This window comes from Poromitra crassiceps (genome assembly GCF_964638095.1).
Source record: "Poromitra crassiceps genome assembly, chromosome: 5".
Classification (NCBI taxonomy): Eukaryota; Metazoa; Chordata; class Actinopteri; order Beryciformes; family Melamphaidae; genus Poromitra; species Poromitra crassiceps.
The window spans coordinates 44,321,593-44,341,116 of NC_139642.1; the positions used below are offsets into that span (position 1 = coordinate 44,321,593).

General features: G+C 47.4%; 1 protein-coding gene across 1 annotated transcript in view; it reads right to left on the minus strand.

Moving 5' to 3' along the window:
* The window catches only part of robo1 (roundabout, axon guidance receptor, homolog 1), a 176,252-nt gene that overhangs the window by 31,007 nt on the left and 125,721 nt on the right, over window positions 1-19,524 (minus strand). Inside the window, exons 7-16 of the mRNA XM_083637646.1 lie at window positions 13,945-14,069; window positions 13,418-13,589; window positions 11,450-11,655; window positions 9,140-9,221; window positions 8,371-8,539; window positions 8,111-8,277; window positions 7,626-7,747; window positions 5,576-5,807; window positions 4,376-4,497; window positions 2,506-2,677 (exon numbers count right to left, since the gene is read on the minus strand). Coding sequence (XP_083493772.1) covers window positions 2,506-2,677; window positions 4,376-4,497; window positions 5,576-5,807; window positions 7,626-7,747; window positions 8,111-8,277; window positions 8,371-8,539; window positions 9,140-9,221; window positions 11,450-11,655; window positions 13,418-13,589; window positions 13,945-14,069 — 1,569 coding nt within the window. The remainder of the gene's footprint in view (window positions 1-2,505; window positions 2,678-4,375; window positions 4,498-5,575; window positions 5,808-7,625; window positions 7,748-8,110; window positions 8,278-8,370; window positions 8,540-9,139; window positions 9,222-11,449; window positions 11,656-13,417; window positions 13,590-13,944; window positions 14,070-19,524) is intronic.

Sequence of the window (19,524 nt, forward strand, 5' to 3'; positions counted from 1 at the left end):
CATGAGGAGAAAATGGTTAGGAAATGTGGAAAGAGGCGAGCGAGAGACCAAAGGGAAAGGCATGATTTTCAAAAAGGTCAAACTCAAATGGAAATGGCTGAAATATGGAAATGACATTTAAGTCAAGTGAATGAGAGTAAATATGAACAATCTCTTTTCTTCACACAGAAAGGTTCTTCATCTCAGCGGGTGAGTATGAGGCTGGGTCGTTGTGGAGATGGAGTTGTTTCAAAGGCAAATCCCAGTCAACGATGGCAGGTGAGCAGACAAGAAGCTAGTCTCCACTAAAATACATTTGAGTAGGGCCTGTTGACTAGACCAGTCAGTGGTTCTCAACCTTCTTGAGCCACGACCCCCAAAAAACTTTAGGCTGGGGTTTTGCGATCCCCCGCCCCGCCGCTACCCAACCCAACGACAGTGTGCACGCATTCACACACTGATTTCACTCACTCACTGAAATTGTTTTTATAGTTTATATAGCTTTATAATACATTAAACCATTTGTATGGGAGATTTAATCATCATGGGAGAATTCTTTTTTTGACAATCATCCCGCAACCTCTCCAATCACCCCGACCCCCCAGGGACCCCGACCCCCAGGTTGAGAACCACTGCACTAGACCAGCCAGATGAGCTGGGATAGGAAAACACAGAGAGGCACGATTACACCGAGCAACGCCGCTTCCATAATCATATGAGTACATCCAATGAGATCATGCTCGCACGCAGACACCGCAGTAATTAGCAAACTGAAGCACATCTGTGACTAGCTGGGGCGTGAAGATGTCCTCCAAGCTGTTTCTGCTGTGTGAAATGCACTGGAAAGGAACCCGCCTGTACGATCGCTCACAACAACCAGCTTTGGGTCTGTTTTTCTCATCTGTCTATTCTCTCTGTGCTCTCTCCCTCATGCGTCATACATGAAAGATCGCTCCGAGACGACTTGCCTTCCCCCACCCCCCATTCTGAAATGTCGCCATGTTCATGTTACTCTCTCTCTCTGTCTGTCTTTGTCTCTTTTTCTCAGGCGTGCTTCATGTTGCAGCCATAGATTTTCTAAAGACTCTCCCAGCCAGAGGCAACAAAAACAACCTTTCTCCAAAGAAACCGGCTTTCTGCCTCTAACCTTCTGTCTGCCTCTGTCTGCCTCCGTCAATCAGTCAGTGAGTCGGTGAGTCAGTCAATCAGTCCGTCAGTCAGCCAGTCAGTCAGTCAGTCAGTATTGCTGTCTGTCAACTCATCTGTGTCTCTTCTCAGTTCTCTGTGCAATTTGTTGCTGTGTCATGGCCGAGGGAAGGCAGTGTGCCAATGTGACTAAGCAGCCCACATGTACAGGTATCTACAGGCTGTGATGACGCACACAAACTCAGAGTGTGACAAACGCTTTGTGTGAAGCGCCTGGTCCCTGAGGCACATTGTTCCACTCCCGTGTCGGAACGTAGCAACAATCGCCATAGGAAGTCCTCAAGTGAGAGGAATTGTATCAGTCACAGCCGATGCTTCTTCATGCCCATCCCAGCCCACTCAATCAATCACGCACATTTAAAACCAGATGGAGCTCGCTCTCTCTCTCTCTCTCTCTCTCTCTCCCCCCCCTCTCTCTCTCTCTCTCTCCCCCTATCTCTCTCTCTCTCTCCCCCCCTCTCTCTCTCTCTCTCTCTCTCTCTCTCTCTCTCGCTCTCTCTCCCTCTCTCTCTCTCTCGCTCTCCCCCTCTCTCTCTCTCTCTCTCTCGCTCCCCCTCCCTCCCTCCCTCCCTCCGTGCTTTATTATAGCGCTATTCGTGTGTTTTCCATCCGCGTCTCGAGTAGGCTGGTTTCACAGCTTCGGGGGAATAAAACTGACAAAACATCTCAAAACTTCTGTCTGTCTCGCCTGAAAAGACAAAGAGCGGGGAAAGATGATAACAAGTTAGTGCTGATGCAGCCTATACTGCATTTCTTTAGCGATAATACAGTAGCATGTCATGCTGAAGCCCAGAGTGGCTGCTTTACGTCCTTTGTAGTTTGAAGTGGAGCTGAGGTAGAAAACACTGGAGCACAGAACAGGGCGGGGCAGCCAGCTGAACGGCTCCGCCACACAGGAGTCTAATGCCAGCGTTTTGATCACGCTGTCAGCTAGGTGAAAAGCCATCTCAAGCTAAATCCTCTTCCACAGATTCACATTGTGAGAGCTGCCCGTCAATCAAACTCATCATGTTGATGTTGGCATAATTGAATAGTAATTACTTCAATGACAGTTTGAAACATTGCTATTGACATTGGGAGGCGAAACAGGCCGAGGCTTGAAAGTGTCCACTGCTAATGTTCACCTGGCATACATTCCTCTGGATTAAGTGCTCTTCATAGGATGAGAACTGCAGTAATGCCATAATTATTTGTCAGATGATGGGCTTAGGTTGTATAGTGCAATAGAGCAAATCCAATCACCGGAGGCCATATGAAATGATAATGTAGCTTCCTGTGAGACAAATATGGAGGGCAATTTTGAAGGTTGTCTCTACTCACCGAGCTGGAAGGTGGTGACGTCGCTCTTCACCCCTGGCCCCGCCCCGGTGCTGGCTGCTACCTCCACGCTGTAGCGGATCCCCGGGGCCAGACTGGGGATCAGCACGGAGAAGGTGGAGCCGTCCACTGTGCGGTTAATATGGTACCTGCTCTCGTTCCCCAAACACCAGATCTACCACAACAGACAAACAGTGGGGAGGAGATGATGGCTGTGTTATGAAGGCTTCGTGACAACATTGAGCTTGCTCGCTACCGCAAATGTTTGTCCTGACAATCGGTTGGCGGCGCTGCTATTTCAGATTTCAGCACACCGCAGGTATTGTGTTACATCTCGCAGGTCGCCTCGGTAGGAAAACATTTTGAAACACGGCTATAAGTTTTACAGGCTGTGCTCAACACAGAGTCAGTATTAGCTGGGGTAGCCATAACATGTCAGAGTGTAGCCTTAAGCCCATGAAAAACAAATGGGGATCAGTAATCACCTCCATAACCCAATTACAGCGGGAGCTAGGTGCTGTCAGTCGCAGGAAGGCGAGCGCGCGGGCAGCTCTCGCAGGCTAACTCAAACCAGCTTACAAAGAGACGCATACATTCAGCTCAGCACGCCGCCTGCAGACCTCCACATCATCAACCTGTGACATTCTGCTTTCTTTACCCCCCACCACCGCCCACCAGTTAACTAGGTTAACATACACACTTCCTTAGGCGTGTGTATACATATGTGTGTGTGTGTGTGTGTGTGTGTGTGTGTGTGTGTGTGTGTGTGTGTGTGTGTGTGTGTGTGTGTGTGTGTGTGTTAGCTCTACAAAGTTTGTGTGAATCTTTGAATTTGCGGTGAGGAGGAAGCGCCACTAGGGAGCAGGGGCAGTAATGAGCAAGGAACGCTCTCGAGCTGGACTTAACAACCATGAAATTACTCTCAACCCTATCGGCAGAAAACATTTACCTGGAAAATTAACAGTGGCTTAACTTTTTAACTGACTGTGCCGCATCTCCCCCGCCACCACCAACCTATCTTCCCTGTGACCAAAAAAAAAGCTTTCCAATTAAAATGGCAGGACTGTTCCATGGCATAATGTGTCAGAGGAGAGTGCTGCCCAAAGTCAGGTCACACTACACAAAAAGCATGTTATCACCTGAAGAGAGAAGTGCTACAGGTTGAACGATGACATACTGTAGCTCAGACCTCAGAAATGACTACAATTATATTGACAGAGATCTGCATTTTCCCACTCTTCTGTTCACTCGTTCTTGTTGTCTCTATTTATTACCTGCCTCTGTCCCTACTAATTGCTCATATGTATATTCAAGTTGTGTGTAGTTCTTGCTCTTTAAATGCTAAATTCTTATTTTTATTTGGGGGGGGGGGGGGGGGTCTGGGGCACTGAACCACCAGGAAAACTGAAACTATACTGTACCTGTAATCCTATTTCATCCACCTAAACTACCATCAGTGGAAAAACATAGCCCACTGATAACTACCACCACAGAAACCCTTTAGTACTGTGGATTTTTTTTTAATGTAAATCACAAGATGTGTGCGCCTGCCCATTCCACCAGATGGCACTGTTTCACAACAATTTCTACTAGCTGCCCCACTCCTCTCATTGTCTCCCCCCCTTCCCTGAGCCTCTGTCAGTGCACAGCGGAGGAGAACTGATGAGCTACAAAGGTGCAACTCAACCAGGAATTCATTACCTCGGCGTGTCTGCGTATTGTCTGTGTCTCTCTCTGTTATCGCTACAGCCTCTGCATCCCTGTTGCGTCTCTGTGCGTGTATGTTGTCTCCTTTGTTGTCTCTCTACACAGTAAGAGTCCCACGTGCTCAGACCCGAGGTGGCTGCTGGCTGATTTTCGTTATTTTTTTTACCTTGTACTCCTGGACCACCCCATTCTGCTCCTCTTCTGGAGGGGGTTGCCAGGAGACCACGATGGCGGTCCCATTGTCCCCGCTCTCCGTCACAGTAACTTCGCGGGGAGGGGCGCTGGGGGCTGGACGGAAGATAAAAACACACCTTCATACAATATACTGTCTTTTTCTTTTTATATTAACTGCATGAAGTCTCCCCCCATCTTCTCTCATCCCATTCAGCCGACAGAATGTCTCTTTTATCTCGCAGCGAGACTGAGGCAGAGGCGAGAACAAAGGAAGCAAAATCACAACGCTTTTATCAGAAAAACAGTCCGTGCTCAATGTAGGCGTTTCTGAGGGTAAATATAGGGGAAATCACAACATGCTCAAAATAGAGTGGGAGTTTATGACAATATGGTGTATTGGTGGTGTGTGTGAATGCCACCCCAATGAGTCCTACGGTAATTACATGTAAAGTGAATTAATTATGAACACATGAAACATAAAGGTCTTAATCGCAGGCTGATTGAGTTTAATGAAAGCAGGCATTTTTACGCTCATGGGAGAACAAGCATCACGGAGGCCAGAAAACAATTATCAACCAAATTGGGAAAAAAGCAGAACGAGATTAAAACACTCCCCCACATACAGTACAGTACACACACACATGCACACACACACACATGCACACACACACTAGTAAACACTCTGTAGTCTAGTAAACACTCTCGTCACATTCTCTTAAATTCCATAAAACTGTTGACTACAGATTAAAATTAGGAGTTGGTTGACCAAACCTCATGAGACTCCCACAACCACACCCTACGAAAAATTAGTACAGCGCTCATTGGAGTGTAGTATATGGGTTTCCATGGGGCTTTCAAAGGCCTGAGCATCCACCCGAGCATGCACGAATACACCACATTTTAACATAGTATAATCCTGCCCTCTCCATGCCAGCTGCCAACAGCTGTGTTATGCTCTCACACACATGCAAGCTGTGCATATAAAATTGTGTAAACATGAAAACATGCGCACACATGCAAGTACACACGCACGCACACACACACACGCACGCACGCACACACACACGCGCACGCACGCACGCACGCACACGCACACACACACACACACACACACACACACACACACACACACACACACACACACACACACACACACACACACACACATACTACAAAGTCAAATCCCTCCCACCTTCCTCCAGCGTCTTGCCAATTTTTACATCACTGTCTGTTCCCTGGAATTCATTGAAGAAGGGGCGGACTTTGAACTCGTAGGTGACTCCCTTGCGGAGCTGCGGCACCACGGCGCTGTCCTCCCCGGGGGTCCGCACCTCGAACACGGCCCACTCGCTCCTCTGCAGCCCCTCCGGCGAAGGCCGGTACATCACCTTGTAGCCCTGGATGTACTGAGACTGCTGCTCCACCTAGTGGATGGCATGGGAACACGGAAAGCGGTCGCCGTCAGCTTGACTCGATTAGGTGCTGGGTAGTTTACAGTGGAAACTCATACAGTGTATTGGAATATAGCATCAATGGACAGCTAGGCAGCAGAGTGACTGATAGAGTGTGCCCGGGCTCAAATGGGGTGCTAACTCATCACATCACTCCTCTGTTTACCCCTCCACCTCTCCATCTTCCTCGGCATCTGCCTGTCTATGCGCCATTTGGAGCAGCAGCGCTTTGCGCAAACCGCAGTATGAGGTCATCGGCCAGAGGTTCCTCCAAGTCTGGAGCTGGTTAAATAGGGCCAGGGCTCCCAGAGCAGCCCGTCTCATCCTGTCCTGCTCTCCAGTGTGCTGACTGGCTGCTGGAGTCAAGGAGGGGGGGGGGGTCGAGGGGATCTTTATCCTGGGCCACATTATACGGAGAACACCAGAACATGAGAATATGAGAAGTGAAACGGAAAGAGAAATGCGTCTGATTTATCGTAATAAAAAGGGGATGGTTGGTAGGCATTTGTTGGTCGGTTTTATCTCGGAATAATTAATGCAATATGATCCGGCACGGTCGGAGTGAAGGATAACCGCTAACCAGTATGCTAATATCCTTAGCAGTCCCTGTGGAAGCCAGGCAGCTCTGGCTTGTAAAGATTTTAGTGATTTTCTATAGCCCTCCCCTGTAAAATATGCTGCCGGCTCAGGTGGTCTTCATTAGCCTGAACACTGTGCAACCATTTGACCACAACACAAAGGCAGAGAGAAAGTAGAAACTCCACATTTATACCGTAGAAAAACAAGGAAACCACGGTGCGGAAAATACAATGCACAGCGGCTTTGTTGTGCTACTCATGAAAAAGGCCAGAGTTGCTCTGTAACATTCCAGTGAGACAGGGTAACTGGGCAGTGGTGTTTTAAATCAGTCTTGGCGTGTCAGTATCCTTTTCACATTTCCCCCGCTCCCATTCATCACTCACTATGGCACTTCATTACACCTGGGAATGTCGGGGTGGCTTTAGCAAATGTCAAAAGGGGAAGGAGGGATTGGGTTAAACTCTGAGGCTCTAACTGGAGCCATCTTTAGAGTGTCATATCTACTGTGTAAGTGGAGAGCTAGAATCTATCATTTTATTTCGTCATATTCTAAATAGAAAGACGGTGAGCCAGCTGATCTGCAGGTGGACCGCGGTGTTGCATATTCAGTAGTCTGAACACGTTGGCTCCATTTAACCTTTCTCCAGTCCTCTGCGTCTCCACTCTTCTTCCTCCTGCACCTATCCGCTCTTACATCTGCAAGCCATTTCCACTTAAGAGCATGAGTTGGCCGCCTCTTCCTTCTCACTTGTATTATTTTAACAGCCGTCGAGTGTTTTCACTCTGCGAGGGCACAGCCTGGCACGCCACACAGCGCTACGCAGCTCTGCACGGCTTATGCCAGAAGGCTGGGCTCTGTAGTCTGGGTTGGGGTGGCCGTGAGTGGCCCGCTGGGGGCAAGGAAAGGACTCGGTTGGTCTCCGGCCAGACGAGCGGTTCTGGCCCACGCCAGATGGACACTTAGAACACTTGGACTGTGTTCCAGGCTGCTCTCGCTGCAGTGTCCTTCCTCTGTAGGGCGCTAGGACGTTAGCGCATTAGCTCTGCTGAGTGGCCAGACAAATTGACCATAGGCACAGAACGCTCCCGAACTACCCTTGGTGCTTTAGAGACCGGCCATACAAATTAGCCAGATGACAATCTGTGGCTGGCTGCACGTGTGTTATGGAAAGTCATCGATGTTCAAGAGTTTTTGGAGAGAAAGACACTCACCGTCCACTGCACCCTGACGGAGGAGGAGGAGAGAATGGTGGGGTTGTGCAGGTGGATGAGCACTTCTCCCAACTCCCTCTGGATCTGACGGTGGTCCACACCCTGACTGGTTGGGGGGATATCTGTACATACACACATACATCACAAATGAATAAGCTCACCTGATACTACATTTTTCTTTTTCCTTTTTAGTTTGGACACACCATTTTCTTTCTTTTGTATTTTCCACATTTTAGAATAATGGTAAAGACATCAAAACTGTGCAGTGGCCAATCAAAACTATCTTATATTTTAGATTCTTTAAACTAGCCATCCTTTGCCTTGATGAAAGGCAAAGGCCTTGCAAAGAAATTCATACGGCACATCCACATCAACTTGAGATCAAAATGCCTTTAAGGTCATGAAAAACATAGATTCAATCAGGTGTGTCCATACGTTTGACTGGTAGCGTATCAGATTGAGACCAGTGGACAGAGCGGCCATACCTTGTGTTTTCACAGCATCAGTGATAGGGCTGGGATCACTCAGCCCATAGGCGTTGGCTGCCCGTACCAGGAAGAGGTAGACTGCACTGGGCTTCAAGCCCTTCAGTACGTACGAGTCGGTCTTCACATGGTCTGCCAGGGTCAGCCAGCTGCTCCCGGACGCATGACTGAGGACACAACGCAGACAGAGATGAGCTCCAAAGCCTTCGACGAGGTCACGTGTTCATGAGGTTGCGTGTGGCCGAGGCGGTTAGTTTTACCTGAAGGCCTCTACGATATAGGAGGTGGGTGTGGCTCCAGCGTTAAGGTTGGGCTTCCAGGAGAGGGTGACAGAGGTCCGGGTGACGTCAGTGACCTCGGGTTTGGAGGGAGCGCTGGGGATCAGGTTTGGGTCAGTAGGTCTGATTGGCTGGACTGGGATGCCAAATTCTACACATGGAAGAAAAAAGAGGTGAGAATTTGGTGCACACTCCCATTGTCCAGTGACTAAAGGTACACACATCTTCATCCCTCGTTATTGTCCAGTGACTAAAGGTACACATATCTTCATCCCTCGTCATTGTCCAGTGACTAAAGGTACACACATCTACATCCCTCGCTATATTTCTCTCACTTTTTGCTTTGTTCTTTCACACAGGTGGACCAATTTTGCATTTGTAAGAATCATAATACAAAATCATAACTGCACATTTAAAAATGGGACACCTATTCTTTGAAAATGACATGGAAATGACACTGACATTAAAATAAAGTGGATAGGGGTTGGGGAATGTTCTATGATTAAATAATGTCACATTAATTCCAAATGATATAATAATCTGTTTCTTTGAACATCAGATAATTGTGTTTTTGACAAAATAGATATGAAACCCCTTCATTTACATACATACATACATACATTCTTATAATTACGCTCAGCCAAGATTGTGACAGAAAAGCAATTAGATGAGTGAATTTAATTAGCGACTAATTTGACTATGCAGTATGAGTGAAGGCAGCCAGCAGACATTACTGACTCTTAAGACTTACCCTGGACCTCCAGGTAGGCTTTCCATGAGGCTTCACCACTGGGAGTGGAGGCGATGCAGGTGTACATGCCAGTGTCTCCAAGCTGGAGGAAGAGAGGGGAACAACTTATTGATTGCCTTCACTTACCTGCAAATTACTCCACCATGTGCCATATTTTCATCAGTGGTCTTCCTCTGTTTGTCTCTTGCTAACTCTCTCTCTCTCTCTCTCTCTCTCTCTCTCCCTTCGTCACCATCACTCATCTGCTTATTGACATTCTAGTGTAGTCTCCAGCATGCAGCTGTCATTGCCTGGTAATCTCACTCTCATCTCTCATAGCAGAAACCGGGGTAAAGCAGCTGGAAAGGCCAAGTGGCAGACCATTCCCAGTCAAATGGAAAAAGAATTCACAGGATCAGAGACTAATTGGAGACCTTTTTCTGTCTCTACCATATCCCCGTGAGTGCCAAACATGGAAGTGACTGCTTCATGCAACAGATGTGGTGACAATCTGTGGTGGGGAAATATGCTGGAAGCTCGTTTATTCCCAGACTTTTGGGAAGGAGTCTGTTTGCGTGGTTGAAATGTTCACTATGAAATAGCAAAGCAAAGCGTATTTAAAATCCAAATTTGCATTCATGCACCAGCTGAAATGCTCTCTGTAGTCTAATTTGTAGGAGCTGTTTGTTGTTTGAGTCAAGATTATTCCAATAACTACTAAACATAAGAAAAAATTGATTTTCACTTTGATGCGTTTGTTTCCCCAACATGTCAGCTCAGTTGACTGTATTGGAGGTTTGTGGTTTAGGCAAATCATTCTGTTGTGGTTTGATGTATACTATGCCAAGCACCACTCTGTGTGTGTGTGTGTGTGTGTGTGTGTGTGTGTGTGTGTGTGTGTGTGTGTGTGTGTGTGTGTGTGTGTGTGTGTGTGTGTGTTGTGTGTGTGTGTGTGTGTGTGTGTGTGTGTGTGTGTGTGTGTGTGTGTGTGTGTGTGTGTGTGTGTGTGTGTGTGTGTGTGTAAGCAAAAGAAAAAGAGATAGATTGCTCGCATAATTGAGTGTGAAAGCGTCCTGCCAACGACCCTTAAGGTGAGCGGAGTATTTCCCCGTCTGACAGCTAAGAAACTGTATTAAAACTCAATAACAATAGTGGTCACAACATCATGACCACATTCACAAGAGGGGGGGGGGGGGGGTAATCCTCACACATCAAAAAACATCTTCATTAAAATATTGTCAGGGACAAGTGACAAGTCCATTAATGTAAAGTGCCTGCGGAGTTTGCTGCCCCGCCCCCCCCCCCCCCCCCCCCCCCGCCCTCTCACTGCCAGCCAATCACTGCAGTCTTGTCACCACGAGACAGGGCAGCCTTCATCAGAACACCGCAGACTGACACGACCTCCGACCCTGTGACGCCTCCATCTGGAGAAACGTCAGCACCCCCTACTTGTCTCTCCTGTCGTGAGAGTGTGTTCAGCCTAAAACAGCTTGCCGTCACACACACACACACACACACACACACACACACACACACATACACACACACACACACACACACACACACACACACACACACACACACACACATGTTCAAAACTCACAGTGCTCGCTGACTGACAGAAGTAGAGAGTGTTCGACTTCACAGACTCTGCTTCAAACCCACGGCGACTGACTGACAGCTCACTGAGGCTGGTTGCTGGCAGGGAACGCATGCTTTATTTACAGGCCAGCAGGGGTTTACCCGCCATTACTGATTTGATATGGACAGCTTTGAAGTGAATTTGGTCTTGGTAATAAATTATGGTTTTCCAATTCCAAATACCACAGTGAATATCGGGCTTGGGGAAGTACGCGATGCTCTGTTATTCATGTGCAACGTTTGATGTCTGTCCATTGTGCCTTGTCTTTGTCTTTATCAGTATTTCTACTATGAGTGGCTTTAAGCAGGAAGCTGTGTGTTGCCTGGGTAGGGCAGTGGTAGATTCCTTGCCTACGGTACCAACACAAGGGTCGCAGGTACGAGCCCTGTGTTACTTCCAACTTGGTCGACGTCCATAGAGGCACAATTGGCCGTGTCCGTGGGTGGGAAGCCGGATTAAGAGTATGTGTCCTGGTCGGACACTGGGGACTGGGGGGGCATCATCCTCCCACACGCTACGTCCTGCAGGTGAAACTCCTCGCTGTCAGGTGACGTATACAGCACAGCACTCCCCAGATCGGAGCAACAACCGGGACAGCTTGGCAGGGGGAGAAAAACAGCAAGGAAATCCGGAAAAAAAGGAGAAGGAAGCTGTGTGTTTGTGTATGTGTGCTACATTTGCATACTTACCTTTGCGTAGCGTATCTGCAGCGCCCCCGTGTCCAGCTGTTTGACCCGGGAGTCGTGGGTGGACACCAGCACACCGTCCTTCCTCCACAGGATGGTGGGAGTGGGGTTCCCCGACGCCAGGCAGCTCAGGACCACCGTGCCGTCCACGGCCACCGTCTGGTTGGTCGGGCCCTGACGGACTACTGGCGGTGGGCGGTCTGACACAACTGTGACAGAACCAAAACAGTGTGAGACATTGTGTGGTGCGGTAGGAACAGGAGAAGAAACATGTCAAAATAATGATGTGCTGTAAGTGGGGGAGGGACAGAGGATTCAGATTATTATATCCCAGAAATACACAAAAGGCGGAGAAGGCCGGGTGAGAATGTGACAAACAGCATAGAGATGTAAGCATGTGAAAAGGCGAGTGGGAGAGAATGAGATCCAATTTGAACAACTGGAAGCCATTTTCTAATAATCCAGCAGCAGGAGTTGACCTTTGCCAAATAAAAGCAGCGTAATTCAAATGAAACAGCCTCAGATAGTTCAGTCTTCTCGTTGGAGCTGCTGCAGACGCCTGCTGGCACGACGCACATCAGCAGCGAACATCCCCGCCCGGGGCCCCTCCCCCAGCCATAAAACACCCAACAAGGGGGAGGGGGGGGGGGGGGGGGGGGGGGGGGGGGTAAACACTTAAAAAAACAAAAAGCAAAAAGCAGCACAGACAATGTTATTAGCATAAGGACATTTCAACTCCCCATCCCCCTGCTAGTCTGTGAACCCTGGGCATTCACCAGCACACACAAACACACATAACAAACAAAGAAAGAGAGAGAGAGAGACACAGAGAGAGAGAGAGAGAGAGGGGTAGTGTGTGTATGCATGTGAGAGACAGAGAGAGGTTGAGATACAGAGAGAGATGCACAGCAGAGAGAGGGGAGACAGAGCGAGAGAGAGAGAGAGAGAGAGAGAGAGAGAGAGAGAGAGAGAGAATGTAATTACATGCACCCCATCACGGTTTCATTTTTATTTTGTCTCTAGTGAGCGCGATCCATCATGTTCCTGCTACTGTGGGTTATCTGGCTGGCTCTGATCATTATTATTCATACCCGCCATTGATGACCATTGCTGCCAGCGCCGCTGATTTACAAGCAACTTCTATTCAGCGAGAAGCCATCATCATGATGCGTAATGATGTATGCATGTGTGCATAGACCCTCGGAAGAACCATACTGTGGTCTAATCTCTGGGCGGCTTTGTCTTTGCTTTGGTCGGGAGATGGTGCAATTACTAAAACATTGTCAGCACGACCTGTAATTACCAGATCTGCCTGTGGAGAAGGCAGTGTCTGCTGAGCGGCATGCTCCCTTTCATAACTGTTATTATTATCCAGAGAGCAAGACGCAACCAGAGAGAAGGAGAGAGAAGGAGAAAGTATGCCGGTCTGGCCTTGAAATGAAGAGGGACACAGGGTAAATGCAGGGATGCATCTTAGGTGTGCCGTGGATGAAGTGCTAGCTGTCCAGATCGTTGTGGGACGGGTGGGAATGAAGCCAAGGTGAGTCCACCAGGCTGACGGGACTGGCCAGTAGAGTGATTAGAGGAGGCAATCCAGACCTCACCACACGACCGCAGTCTTCCAACGGTAGACAGCAGCAAGCCAACCATGCAGTACCGTAGCAGACACTAGCCAGTGTGAGAGCTACCATGCCAAACAGTGAGCCAGGGTCTGGCTGCACAGGCACCAGAGAGTCTCTACCTCTGACAGGCACACACTGAGCAGGCCAGACCAAACCTCACCGACCTCAATTCGGATATTAATATGCTCTGCAGCACGACCGCAGCAGATCAGATGTACAGCATTATCCTTATGAGCCAATGATTTACTGAAATACCAATATTTATCTACTCGAGTTTTCTCTCCATGTTCTTCGCATTCCCTCTGAGGCTTTGGTGTAGCCAGAAGCTGTTTGAAGTGCTGTCGCTCACCATCGGTGACCTCCAGCAGAGCCTTGGTGATGACGCTACCGGCGATGTTGAGGGCCTGGCAGCTGTAGTAGCCCATGTCTGAGCGCTCGGCGTCGGTGATGGTCAGGTCTCCGGTCTGGGAGACGGAGAACCGGCTGGAGGGCTGAGGAGGCTGGTAGGAGAACAGCAGGTTCTGCAGGGATGAAGAGAGATCACATGAAGTTAGACGTGTACTTTCATGGGCTCTATGGTGAGAATGACAGAGGACGCATTGAGATATCTTCACTCTGAAATGGGATACCCACCATTTGAAAAACTTGGAACTTACTCTTACAAAATGATTCCTGGTATGAAATTGAAGCATCTACTGTATCTTGAGCTATTACTGTAGCCAACTATGTCTGCAAAATATTTTTTTCTCAGAATAGTCTCGATACAGAGCATTTTGGAATTACCTTGAATAATTTTATTCCGCATTAAGTTCACCTGGTTTCAGTGTGACTTGTTTTTAGCATCATCACCCTGAATACTGTACTTGCTGCCCTTACCTGACTGCCCTCCCTCTGCCAGAAGATGGCTGGCTGGGGGTTCCCGGTGGCCTCGCACTGGAAGGTGACGGTTCTGCCGACACCCACCACCTGGTTCCTGGGCCTCACCACAAATACTGGGGGCACTGGGGGGCAGACATGACAATGATTAGCCGGGGTAACATCTGGGCATCCAGAGTCTATCAGTCTGTCCACTAATGAGCCTCTGGGGCAGATGGATATTTCAGGGTTTCCGGTGTAGAGTGGACCTCTGCGCCAAGACTTCCGCTTCTGTCGTGGTTTAAAGTCCAACTATGTCTCATATTATGCAGTTATCCATTTATAGAGATTGGCCGAAATGCCGTCTGGACCTAAAACACCTACAATCGATCAACTCAAACTCCAACCTTGCGTCAATCGGAGACCCCGAAATATTATGGGCCTTCTGAATTGTATCATCTATTACAGTTACAAAATGCTCTGAGTTATTTGAATGAAAAGCAAAAGAAACTTGGCTGTGACATCAGCTGTGGTGCCTGAAGTCAAATTGGCAGTTAGGATTCAGGCTGTTTCTCTTCTAACGCTGCATGGCGGCGCGTGTGCAGAACATTAAACAGAAAGGTGATCAAATCCACAAAGCAGGCGTATATTTCACATGTAATGAATAGAGAAAACAAGGCCTACTGCCATGCCCCTTCATTTGCATGGGCAAGGGCACGGACCATTAAAATTTACATGGAAATGGGGAATAAATTTGAGCCATCTGTCCACGCTGACACCCTCCAACACTGCAGGCCTGGACCAGGACGCCGGATCCATGCATCTTAATGACAAATTCCATCTCAGACTAAGCGCGGTGTCACAGCACAATGTCATCGGCGCAGCTCTACGGTGACACTAGGCCTTGCGGTACTAATAGGCCGTCCGTGTGAGGAGGCACACTCGGAATGCAAAGGTCCAGAGGCTGGCCGATTTACACCTTCATTTCAGAGGGCAGCAGATACGTCCTTGAAATATCATACTTGTGCTCACATCTTAATGCCTTTTATTCGGGGGCTGTGTAATGCATAAATAAAAGCAATCTGAAAACTGTCATTTGAAATATAGACATAATTTATCCATGTATAAGATGGGCTGTTTGTTAATGCATACAGCTACACACAAGAGGGGGGAAATAATAGAATGAAATGATGCGGCGTTACCTTGGATGCCCAAGCTGAGCTTTTTTTTTTTTTACCCCTTAATGTCCTTTTGTCACTGTTGCCCATGACAACAGAAACATGAGTGCTGATTGGAGGGTGGAGAGGTGATGGAAGGAGGATGGAGGGGGGTTGTGACAGCTTCCTGTCTCTGTCAGGGCGGTGGATAGGTGACGGGTGACATTTCAACTTACCAGACACGACTAAAAGGAAACAAAAACAGAACAACAGAAAGCCACAGATGAATAAATAAATAATAAACGCCATGACACAAAGAGGAGAGATAAGGAGGATAACAATGTGATGCTTATGGGTAAAAAATAATCATGTCATTATTATTCAGTGAAAATGAGGCATGGTACAGTATTCATTCAAACCCATAGGCACAACATGATACACACACTAAAGTAGAGTTGGACGATATGGTCGATGATATCATGCTAATCATATGGCTCTTTCTCGAGATCAAATCAATACATATCACAATATGGTTCATGTATGCTAAATCATGTTAAATAATCAAATTAATGTTCATCTCATTGAACCGACGAATTGTAATGTTAGGTGTGATGTCAAACAAAACTGAAATTTCCAAAAAATATTCCTACCATACCTCATTTTACGAGAGTTTTAAGTAAAATTGGCTTGTAATCATCAATTTAGATGACAAAAAAGTGTAACACGATATTAAAATATCTTCATATCATCACGATGTGATTCCACTGAAAAATTAGAAATTATAATATTGAATCATCGTACAGCCCTGAAAGAATTACCATGAATAATAAGCAGATTGATGAGCAGTGCATTTGAAAAATTTACATACAGTAGAACAGTGGTTCTCAAACTTATTTTATGTCAAGGACCCCTAAACTGACACAAATGCAGACCCCCAATGATCAGATCTTGTCTCAGGGACCCCCATCTGATATGATTTTTGCTTTTAGATGTTTTATTACAGAGAGTGTTGGAAACCCATGACCAAAACAGTCATACATTCTGTCATTGTGTTACTTATGGATGGAATTGTAGTGAAAATAAATGATCACCATTTTTTCCTGCAGACCCCCTGCAACCCCCCTCAAGGACCCCTGGGGGTCCCTGGACCCCACTTTGAGAACCACTGCACTAGAAAATGCTGTAGAGCATCTGATTCAACATTCCTTCTAGGTCTTGGGACACGCTCAAGGACAAAAATAATGACAGCAGATAGGATTTAGTCAAATAAAGTGACACAGGCGGGCCCACACACATGATCATCAGATAAACAAGACAGATGTTGTATGCTTTTTAACGTTATTATTTCCTCTCCTCTCCTCCCAGGTGTGGTGTGAAGGTGAATGTCTCTGCACCCTTAATGAGGTTGAGAGCACCCTGAGGAGCAGCTAGATCACACGGGCTCTCAGACACAGCCGGCATATGTAAGCCTGCGCCGTAAAAACACAAGGTGAATGTTAACTGTCACTCTTTGGCCATAAATCTCCCCCGGCCAATCACTCACCTTATCTAATCTGTCTGCTTCAACGGCTCCCACGGAAACATAAACGCTGTCAGTCAGAGTAATGACCCGCCCCTGCCTCCTCCCCCTGCCTATCGCTGGCCTTTAAAATGCAGATAAGGCTCACATCAAAAGCTCCCAGAAGAAGACGCTATCCGACGAGAGGCTATTGAGTACACGCACGCATGCACGCACACAGACACAGACACACACACACACACACACACACACACACACACACACACACACACACACACACACACACACACACACAAATACACAAACCCCCACACCCCCTACACACGTTCATTCATGTGTGTCTAAGCCTTTAATTAGGTAACTCTACCTCTCCCATGCTGCTATGATCACAGCTAGTGGACCTGAAGGGAAGGGTGAGCCTTAAATCTGGCTGGGTTTACTTTGGAGTGTGGGGTTTCTGCTGGCACACAGCACAGAGGGGAGTCTCTATCAATAAGCTGATCAGAGAGAATATACGGTAAAAACGCACTGAGCAGTGTGGCCTCCGGCCCACCGGGGGGCAGGCTACGTGCCAGGGACCGCAGCAGAGATACAAATGGGGATTTGAGGGGCGCTGCTGTTCGCCGGGCCGACACATCAACACTCGAAGCCGAGCCGCACGCTGAGGATTTAGCGTGATTAATAGGAGCTCCCATTGGGAGGCCTGTAGCAGCGTGTGCATGGCTTCAGATGCTCCGCCCCACACTGAGACCATGTATACTGTACTGTATATCAACTGTATCCTGGCTATCACAACACTGTGTGACAGCTACTTCACAATAAAGCTACGTCTGAGGGTTCAACGTGATAAATGTGACCTGGGCAGATGCAGGGAGGAAGTGATGCAAAGGATGTCAGTTCCGTATGACGCTTTTTGGGATTTACCATCTCCGCTGCCAACCTGATTAATATGAGAGCAGCTGACATGAAGGTTCCTCCCATTCCCTCTTTTTTTGGCACCAGTTCCCAGTCTCCTTCCAGTCCCTTTACACTTTACATGGGTTATTAGCAACGCCGCTCTGGGGACTAGCCTTCCATTCAACAGCTTTCTCCACATAAATCACTGCTAACGGCTAACTTAAGCAGCTGAGGAGAAGGAAAAACAAACATTGTCTTTCCAATGAATTCGGAAATAATGTATTCACATTCCTATACGATGAGAATCCCTGAGAGAGGTTTAATTAACCAAACATAAACATCTCTAACCAGACCATACGAAAATACCTTTATCTGATTCTGATATCTATAAACATACAGACACATCCGCGCGTGCACACGCACACACGCACGCACGCAGACTCTACTGAATAGCCCATCTGAGTATTACATTCTCATGTGGCTTAGATTAATGATTTTACAATGAAACTGTAAATATAACTGATGGCTTGGCCAATTATGTGTTTCTTCCATCAATAAATGAAATATGTGACTTGACATATTTATAAGTCCAAAGGAGGTGTAGTAGGCCGACAAACACATGTGTAAGACAATAATTCACTGATTAAGTTAGTAACGAGAGCAGGGCACACAGAAAGAAAAACAGCCCGCGGCGCCGCTGCACAATGTCCACATTGTTCCCTGACAATCTGGCCGAGGAAGGTGTGAAAATCCCCCTCCGACGTGACGTCCACACTGAGCTGATTCTTCTTAACTGTCCAAGTATTGCCTCGGAGTTGCTTTTCAAACGATCATATCTTTCAATACTATATGTGCAACACTATGAAATTCTATTGTTTCAAGTATTCGGCAAATCTCACGCAATGCTACAGCAAGCTTACTGTTCTTTGACTGTTGATATATTATATAGCAGGGATGGGCAATGATAGGGATGATAGAGAGGGCCACCCCCCCCCCCCCTTTCCCACTATACTCTGGTAATAAAAGTTTATTATACCAACATTTATATTTTTCATATTCAAATGCCTTTAGTAAGGGTTGGGCTTACCCTATATAAAAATGCTACCTTATCTGTAAAGGGGAGACTCATGGGGCTACCCATAAAAACCCATTCTCATTCAGATATCTTGAGGTGAGAAGTCAAGGGCCCCCTTTGAAAATGGACATGACCGTTTTTCCCTTGCCAAAATGTTGCCTAACTTTCGAGCGTTTTTTAGCCGCCTCCCCGACAAGCTAGCATGACACGGTTGGTACCAAATGTCTCCCTTAGGTCTCCTAGTTTAATATGATGTTAGAAACTTCGCTCTGGGTTTCAAACTAATCCCACTAACAGCCATTTGATTTGTATCATGATGAAATCGGGAGATTAAGGCCGCCAGTTGCCCATCCCTGATATAGGGCAAGGACACTCTTGAGCGCACAACACTGTTGACAGCACATCCATTTCATTACCTACTCTTCTGACAGCCATCAAGCAGGAGACAAATAGGACACAACTAAACCAATAGGCTACACCCCCCCCCCCCTCACCCACACACACACACACACACACACACACACACACACACGTACGTTACCATTATCTCCACTACTTGAGCGACATCTTACTCCCTACACATCGCCACTGCTACTCTGGCCCATTTAGACCTGCAATTACCCCGGCTTTCCTTTCCTCTCGTCTGCCTGCGTCTGTAATTAGAAGCATGTCATTTCCGGGCGTGGGACTGTGGCCTGCTTGTCTTTAATTAAGTGGACTACTTAGTGCCCACAACCTCCCCGGCCTCCTCGTGTCCCCGTCTGGATCTGGAGGAGATTTGTGCATCTTAAAGTAGATGGAAAAGGTTCTGGTATCTTTTAAAAGCTTGACACAGTAGAGGACCGAGGCATCGGTCCCATCTAGCTATGAGAGTAGAAAGACGATGGCTACCGTTTATATACCATTATGCCTTTCACCTGATATCGCACTCTAGGAAAGCATCTGCTTTCATC